At 54.0% G+C, this 8,398-nt stretch overlaps 1 protein-coding gene across 3 annotated transcripts; it reads left to right on the top strand.

Moving 5' to 3' along the window:
- Positions 1-202: 202 nt before the first annotated feature.
- Positions 203-5,914, top strand: LOC309850023 (T-cell surface glycoprotein CD1c-like). Of its 3 annotated transcripts, none has more exons than XM_082703136.1 (7): positions 203-830; positions 925-2,100; positions 2,550-2,816; positions 3,476-3,754; positions 3,959-4,237; positions 4,574-4,664; positions 4,808-5,914. In XM_082703136.1, exons 2-7 carry the CDS (start codon positions 2,040-2,042, stop codon positions 4,827-4,829), a joined length of 999 nt encoding a protein of 332 aa, XP_082559262.1. In that variant the 5' UTR covers positions 203-830; positions 925-2,039; the 3' UTR covers positions 4,830-5,914. The 3 variants fall into 3 exon arrangements, with proteins under 3 accessions (XP_082559262.1, XP_082559261.1, XP_082559263.1); XM_082703137.1 differs by lacking the exon at positions 203-830 and having other exon boundaries at positions 1,665-1,744; positions 1,935-2,100; XM_082703135.1 differs by having other exon boundaries at positions 375-2,100.
- Positions 5,915-8,398: the final 2,484 nt, after the last annotated feature.

The raw sequence follows: 8,398 nt of genomic DNA, 5'->3' as shown, positions 1-8,398 counted from the left end.
GGTCCCATCTTCAGGCAGAACCATACTGGGGGAGGGTTAGGCCTTCAGTAAATGAATTTCGTTGGGGGAGGGGCACAAATAATCAGTTTCTAACAAGACCGCTTCATTTGGGGTTCACTGCCAGCAGAACCACGTGGGTTGCACACGTCACGGAAAGTCGCTGGAGGCTTTATCAGAAGCGAAGCTGACAATCTGATGGACGATCTTGTGCTCTGTATCTGTGCCTTGTTTGGTTCTGAGCTCGGGAGGGGGACGAAGGCTCGTTATCTGGGTCGACAGGTTCCATGATATAACCAGTATGGACGGTTGGGTGGCAGTCATAAGGAAGCCTGCGGATCTCAGCGGCTTGCTTTCTGACACCGGCACAGAGCACGCGGCCTCTGTCTTGGGGCCGTCATCCCAGGCAGCGGCTGTCCGAGCTCTGCAGGCCAGGTGCTCCGAGGCCAGCATGGGGTCTAGGTCTGCAGCACCACACATCCTGCCGGCTGGACCTCTGTGGCCCTAACCCCCCTCCCCCCCAGGAGGGAGCAGGAGGGCTGTGTGTTTCCTACGGGGGAACGTGACAACCAGACAGCATCCTGTGGGCTGTGGCTTCCTGACACCAGAGATTGCCACTGACAAGGAGGTCCAGGGGACGATGGGATCTGGGTGCGGCTGAAATCGTGGTTGGTGGTTCTTGGAGGAGTTCGTGGCACACAGAAATCGCCCCGTATCTGTGGTTGTCATAGAAAGAGCTCGCTGACGACGACTTCCAGCCTCACTACTGATGCTGCCAAATGTGGAAGAGAAGTGGCTGCAAATGAGATTTCAGTCAGTGTTCACTGCGCTCGGTGAGTTCTGGACGTTATTGAACGGAGCTGTGATAACGTGTGGCTTGGGTCGTTAAAAGATGGGTGCACGTTAACCAACTGGAACCATTGACAGATCCTCTGGCACTTCTCGGTGTATCTTCAAACACTCAGACGCCACTCCTCTTTGACAATGTGTTTTCGTCGGGTCACAGTCCTTACTGTCCGTGAGAGCGTTCTCAACCTCCCCTTGCATGGGTCCCCTGGAAAGCTGCACCTCTGACCACCCCCGTCCCTCGCCGGACACATTGTCCACCACATCCTGAGGCTGGCAAGGTCAGCCCCCTCCCAAGACTTCAAATTACGGACACCCCAGTGGCCAGGAGGTCAAAAGGCCTCCCTGGAGAACATCGTTCCTGTGCCTGAGACACTAGACCCTGAAATGGCAATGATCATGATGTGCTCCGTTCCTCGGTTTAAACACGCCCGTCCATCTCGGTCTGTTCACTCGCCTCCTAAGACACTTGGTACCCGGCATGTGCTGGGGGACTTTCTAGTGAGTGAATATATGGTCTGAACTCAAGAGGAGGGCATCTGCTTTGTATTTTTGATGGTCTTATGCTCTGGGGTGGCTGCGCTTTCCTCTCTAAGGACAGTGGAGAACCGGCTATGGCTTAGACATGCGCCTGGACAGACGGCAGAGCCTGAGAGCCCCGGTCCTCCCATTTAAAAGGAGCCAGCGAGCCTCAGGGAGGGAGACAGGTGGAGGGAAAGAGGGGGCCGTGAAGATACTGAAAAGGGCAAGAGGATGATGGAGTGTCCAGACAGGAGGCAGGAAGGGACACTGACGCAGAGCTGGTGGAGAAGCTGGAACTGTGATCTGTTAGGACAAGCAGGGCTCGGCGACACCGCGCTGTTCCTGTGCTTTGTTGGAGTGAGATGCGAGTCTCCGAGAGGTACAGAGACCTTCCAGCGTCACACACAACTTCGAGGAGGGAATCAGGCCGGGGGGAGGCTGAGGACGAGGAGAGCAGCCGGCAGCCAGGCTGGAGGACAGCTTTGGTCTGAGCTGGAGGGGAAATGAGAGCCAGAGTCGGAAGCTGGAGGTTGAAGCAGCAGCAGATCGTCTTTTGTTTCAATTAGCAGTCGGTGGGGGGCACGGCTTGTTGGTGGAAAAAGGAAGTCAGAGCAGAAACACCCAGGGGCAGGGCTGCTGAGAACAGAGGTTGCTGAGAATCGCCTGCAAGGGACATGCCGTCTCTGGAGCTTGTCTTGCTGGCTGCCCTCCTCCTGGCCGGAGGCGGCGCGGAAGGTAGGAGCTCTGCCCGCTGCCCAGTCCCTGGTCCGGGTGGGGTGGGGTGGGCTCGCCTCTCCCAAGGCAGGTCCCAGTTCTCAGGTCACCAGAGTGCTCAACCCTGAGGGTTCCGGGCTCCAGGTAAGGCTAATAACTCTCTGAAAGGACGCGGTGAGTGCGGGGCACCGGGTGAGGGAAATGCCGTCACTAGCCCCTTCTCTCATCTCCCCCGTTTCTCCGTCTTTCTCTCTCTCTCGCTCGCTCCTTCTCCCTCTGTCTCTGACTCTCTCCTCCTCTCTCCCACCTCTCTCTGCGGCTCTTTCTCTCCTTGCCTCCTTCTCTCTCTGTCTCTCGCTCTCTCCCCAACCCCACCTCTCCCATAACTGGCTCACTTTCCATCTCCTCCTTCCTGCTTGCCCCCTCTGTCCCCTTCAGTGACCTGACCCTCTACCCTTCTCTCCCCTCAGCCACCCAGGAGCACGTCTTGTTCAGCGTCATCCAGATCTCATCCTTCGCCAACCAGTCCTGGGCACAACATCAGGGCTCAGGTTGGCTGGGTGACATGCAGAGTCACGGCTGGGACAGCGAGGCTGGCACCATCGTTTTCCTACACAGCTGGTCTAAGGGCAACTTCAGCGATGAGGAGATGATAGATTTGGAGCTGCTGTTCCGTGTCTACTTCATTGGATTCACTCGGGAGACGCAAGAATATTCCGGTCAAATGCACTTTGGATGTGAGTTCAATCCAGTCCATGAAGGAAAGCCCTCAGAAAGTTCTTCTCTTTCTGGGCAACATCCTCATGCCCTTCAGGACCACTGTGCTGTATTCCTGTCCTGCCGTAAACATCTCCACGCATACACTTCCGGGGAGTCATTGCATATGTGGACACCTCAAGATGTCCTGGACTCTTGCTTCTTCTGACTCCTTTTTTCCTTGTGTATTTTCATCTTTCCCCAGTGGTGGCCCTTCTGTGGTAAAACACAGAGACACACAGTTGTCCTCCTGCCTTAAACTGTGGTCTATTCCTCCATTCAGTACCTTCCAAGGTCTACGTCCACAACCCAACCCCCATTATGGCCCATGTCATGTGCCCCGGAGAGCTGTACCTGCGGCTCCTTCACATGGGCTCCTGCCCCCACCTTCACCCGCTGACCTGCAGCTCACCTAGCATTTCCCTGACTTCTTTGAGTCAAATTCTTAATTCTTGGCATGTATCCTGTACAGCCCCTTCCCCATCCCACCAATTCTCTTCCCTGTTCCTGACCGAACACATCCTTGGCCAATGCCCACACCCTTATAAATTCTTCTTGCTCCACTTTTTAATAAAGTTCTTATACTGTTTCTCTCACCCCCCCCCCCCCCAATCTGTTTGTCCTTCTTCCTTCTTCCCAGATCCTATTGAAGTACAGGTGAGAGCTGGCTGTGAGCTACATCCCAATGACACTGTGGAAAGCTTCTTACATGCAGCTTATGGTGGATCGCATTTCCTGAGTTTCCGAGACATGTCATGGGTGCCAGCTCCAGAGGGTGACAGCAGAGCCCAGAATGTCTGTGACCTCCTGAACCAGTATGAAGGCATCAGGGAGACAGTGCATAAGCTCCTCACGCACACCTGCCCCCGATTTGCCTTGGGTCTCTTCGATGCAGCGAAGGTGGATTACAAGAGGCAAGGTTCGTACAACCCTTTCCTCAAAGACTTTCCCATACAAGACTTGCCCCTTTCTATCATCCCTTTCAAAGTTGGAACAAGGAAGAATTCAAGACAGATAGGGTTGCTGGGTACAAGTTTCCTAATCTTGTGCACACTGATGTGGCTAAAGACCCCTAAGCTGCATGTTAGAGACCCCATCTGAATACCTCTCATGCCTTCTCCAGTGAAGCCCGAGGCCTGGCTGTCCGCCGGCCGCCCTCCCGGTCCCGGCCGTCTGCTGCTGGTGTGTCACGTCTCCGGCTTCCACCCGAAGCCTGTGTGGGTGATGTGGATGCGGGGTGAGCAGGAGCAGCAGGGCACCCGGCGAGGCGATGTCCTGCCCCATGCGGATGGGACGTGGTATGTCCAAGTGACTCTGGACGTGGCGTCCCGGGAGGTGGCCGGTCTGTCCTGCCGAGTGAGACACAGCAGTCTGGGAGGCCAAGACATCGTCCTCCACTGGGGTGAGAAAGATGGGGTCTGCAGGTGTGCAAAGGTGGTTTTTGAGCATAGAGGTCAGGACAGAGGAAGGTTTCATGATGCCAGACGAGGTGGGAGCAGTATCAGGACGGAATGAATGAGAGTGACTTCCGGAGTGTAGGGACGGACCGGTGGAGCCCAAGGGGCGCAGATGTGAGAGACTTAGGCAGAGATGAGCGGGTGTGAGAGCACAGGCACAAGGCCGGTGGAAGACGACACTCGTACCCAGGGCACATGTTGACGTGGGGGGAAATCAGGGGGCAGAGCAGAAATGGCAGTGGGTGGAGGATGACATTGGTGTGTCTCTGCAATCCCCACAGAGCAGCACCTTTCCGTGTACTTGATCCTGTTGGCCGTGACACTGCCCCTCATGCTTCTGGTAGCCCTCGTGTTGTGGTTTAAGAAGCGCTGGTGAGTCCTCTCTGTTTCTTCCTCTCCTCCCTGTGTCTTCATTCACACTCCATTCCTACCTCTCCTAGGTCTGTCTCCCAACCCCCCTTCACCCTCCCTTGCTGCCTCCAACGCACCCAGTAGCTCCCGTTTCTCTTTCACAGCTCCTATCAAGACATCCCGTGAGCTGCCTCGCCATGCCTGCCCTGGGGACCCCGGAGCCTAGGACCACAGAGGGACGGTGCTGTTCCTTCCATCCTCCATTTAATTTTTTTCCCTGTTTCTGTTTTATAGTCACTTGTTCACATGAACAAGTTTTGTTCTGTACCTGTGTGGAATGTCTTCCTTGTCTTCTCCATCTCTTCATAGTCCTCCTCTTTGGAGGCCCGTCCGGATTCCATCCTGCAAGGTGTTCCCTGAGCCGCAGGTGGGCAGCCCTTCAACTCTGCTACAGGTGCACCTCACTTCTACGCTGCCTGCGGTCCCTTAGGTCTTTCTTCCACTTCCAGGGTGCAGGCTCCTGTGGGACACGGTCGTGACGAAGGTTCATTTCCTGTGTGTAGTACACGCTCCGTGAAAATCAAACCCAAACTAACGGAACCCACGTTCGAGTCCGTGTCGTGCTGGTAGACTTTCTTCCTGATGTTCCTCCCTCCTATGGCTGTAGCATCGGAAGGGCTGACACTTCCCTTCTTGTCCCGGTGTTTCGGAGTTGGTCCAGAAATCCCACATTCCTTTCACTCCTTCATTTTCTCCCTAACTCTTAAGGAAAAATGCAGGTTACAAATCTTTTCCTGGCTTCTTCTTTGTCTGTGCAAAACTGCATGTCTGGCCACGGATAAGCAGAAAACTGTGACCGGCTTTGCTCTCTCCTTGGTATGTGTGCAACGTTCCACACCTCCAGGAATAGGCAAGAGCTCAAAGTCCACCACGGCGGACCCATTTTCCTGACGTCTGTGAAGCTTCGGTGGCTCCAGTTTTTGTGTCAGCTGGAATCGCAGCCGTAGGCAACAGTCGCGTTGACCTTTGACAGTCGCGTTGACCTTTGATTCCTGCCACGGACGGCTGTGTTTCCTACAAACTCCCCGGGCTCGGGCCTCCTCTGTGGAGCTCCAAATTTGGTCTTCCCTTTTGGTGGCAGCAAGACTGCAGGTCCTCAGCCTCTGGGATCACGGTGCAGAGGGCGAGGGCGGGAGCAGTTCTGGGCTGGGTCACCCTGTTTGCTGCCCATGAGGGCACAGCAGTTTCTGAATAAAGTACTTCTCAATGTGCTGCGTGCTTTGGGCCATTTTGCGGAATTCTGGAATGGTTTATTCAGAATTTTATGTCCAGTATTATCACTTACCCAGCCATTTGGGGTGTCCTGCTCGCCATAGACACTTTGTAGCATTATAAATCAAACGAGAGTTTCAGTTCCTTCCCATTGAAAGCAAAACACAGCCGTACGTAGAACCCTTTATCGAGCTGGTGACAAACCACAAGTCAGGAACTATTTCAAGAGACTTTAAAGCATAACAGTTTACTTCTTTCCAGGGATATACCCCACGGTCAGAAGATAAAACTTACATTGTTTTCAATGACCGTATCGCTCATGATAGTGTTGGGGTTGTCCTAAGCCCTCTTACATGCATGGTCCAGCGGGGTATAGGGTAGAGTGGGGGATGGGTGACTATGTAACTATATCGATCTACCAGCAACCAGGATTTTCTGTAGGGGGAGAAGTTGTTGTTGTGAGATAAATGAGTAAAACTCTGTGCCTCTAGATGCGAGTTGAAAGTATAAATATGAACTCATTACAGTATTCTTTTTTCCCTCTGTGTCAATCTTCTAATGTACCGATGTTAAAAAAGGACAAAACAGAAGGAGTTTTACATTGACCTCGTGGAGATCATGCATTCCATGCAGCCGTGTTCGCAGACCCTGTGGCCGGACGCAAAGTCAGGGCAGGTCCTGGGGCGCCTGGGGGGCTCAGTCGGTTAAGCCTCTGCCTTCAGCTCAGGTCAGGATCCCAGTGTCCTGGGCTCGAGCCCTGCGTGTGGCTCTCTGCTCAGCGGGGAGCCTGCTTCCTCCTCTCTCTCTCTGCCTGCCTCTCTGCCTGCTTCTGATCTCTGTCTGTCAAATAAATAAATAAAAATTAAAACAAACAAACAAACAAACAAAAACAAAGTCAGGGCCGGTCCTGCTCAGTCCTAACCTCCAGGCTGAGCCGTCCTGCCCATTCATGTAGGATCAGGGCATTCAGTGAGCAAAGCCAGGCTTCTTGGACCTCCGCTTTCCCTCTTGCTTCTGAACCAAGAGGTGAGAGAAGAGCCAGCGAAGGTCATGGCATCACCCAGAAGGAGGTGGTAGGAGCAAGACTGGCAGCTTTCTTTACTCCTCGGGGCTCGGTGCCCACAGAGCGACTTTAAGAGGCCCCCTCGCACAGATGTGATTGGCTCCAAGTGCGGCTATTTCGGTCTGAACCGTGAGGGTCACAACAGACACAGAGTGGGTGAGTGGGAGGGAACGACCAGAGAACATGTCACAAATGTTATGTCTTCAGAGAAATAAGGTAAGTCCTGCTGCTCCCAAACACCGTGAGGCAAGGAGTGGCTCAAGCCAGGGTTTCGCAAAAATAGAATCTGTGTGCTGAGGGGCCCCCCCTTCCCATGAAAGCCAAAGGCCCTGGAACAGAACGGCGGAGAGCCTTTTTTTAATCCCCCGCATTAAAATGATGGCTAAGTTCATTCAAGCTTTAGTAGTCTTGGTTTCTGGGCTTTTTAAGCAGCAAACTTTTTTTTTAAAGAATAAATACTGTGCAGAATCCCAGGTAGACTGAGAGGCCAGCCAACTTCAACAAGGCTGCAGAGAGCAGTTGGTGGCCACGGGGCTGCGCGAGTAGCTCCAGGGCAAGTCTGAGCACAGAGGGCAACATCTGGGGGCCCAGTCACCCATCAGCGTCATGTGGAAACCAGACCAAGCTTTAGTAGTCAGCAGAAATCTGGGCTCTGAAGAGTCACAGACACCCCCGCCCCTCCAGGTTATTTACGGTAGTGGCCGCTGGATAAATGTGATATCGTGGGAAATGCGGGAGCAACGATGTGCGTGGTGCTCCCCGGGGGCAGCTTGCGGCAGGAGCGGCGCCCAGCGTCGCAGCCCCCACGCGGGACGGTCACGCACAGGACCCGGGGTGAAGGTGCTGGGGGCGGGCGATTCCGTGTTCCATGGATAACAGCAGGAAGGAAAGGCAGAACGGTAAGGTGTAGGCACCGCATTGGGAAACATCCCCTCCAGACATTGTGCTAATAATACCTTAAGAGCCTGCGAGCCTGGAAGGATTGAGAAATTCTAAAGAAGTAAGCAAAAACAAGCAAAAAGAGAGGGTGGGAGGTGTCGAAGATGCGAGAGCTCCTTGTGGGTGTCGATGGGTCCTCTCTGTCCCCAAGGGCATCTTCCCACTTACATGGACTGGAAAGGCCTGTGTCAAGGACAAGAGCGTCTTGTGGTCCTTCCTAGCACCAACACTCAGCAGCTCCTGGGGTCACAGATGTCACAAACGCAGAGATCCCTGGGCAGCCTGACAAGGTGGTTTCGGGGGTCCAACTGGGTTGTCAAGGAGTCTACAGCCATCTTGCAACTCACACCAGTGCCCAACCTGCCAACATGAACTGAGAGCCTGCCTGGGCCTTGCTGACCCCATGATCCTCCTGGATAAGGACATGGTCTCCAGTACGTAAAGGAGGAACAAGGCGCCTTTGCTTAATTTCTGGAAAGGT

This window comes from Mustela nivalis (assembly GCF_964662115.1).
Source record: "Mustela nivalis genome assembly, chromosome: 16".
In the NCBI taxonomy this organism is placed as follows: Eukaryota; Metazoa; Chordata; class Mammalia; order Carnivora; family Mustelidae; genus Mustela; species Mustela nivalis.
This window is presented reverse-complemented; position numbering and strand designations above follow the sequence as displayed.

What these genes read in the sequence shown, in the direction of transcription:
- LOC309850023 (XM_082703136.1), top strand. Translation starts at nt 2,040, where the DNA reads ATGCCGTCTCTGGAGCTTGTCTTGCTGGCTGCCCTCCTCCTGGCCGGA. An exon ending in GGTGGATTACAAGAGGCAAG is followed by an intron (nt 3,755 to 3,958) that starts GTTCGTACAACC and finishes TGCCTTCTCCAG; the next exon opens with TGAAGCCCGAGGCCTGGCTG. An exon ending in AGACATCGTCCTCCACTGGG is followed by an intron (nt 4,238 to 4,573) that starts GTGAGAAAGATG and finishes CAATCCCCACAG; the next exon opens with AGCAGCACCTTTCCGTGTAC.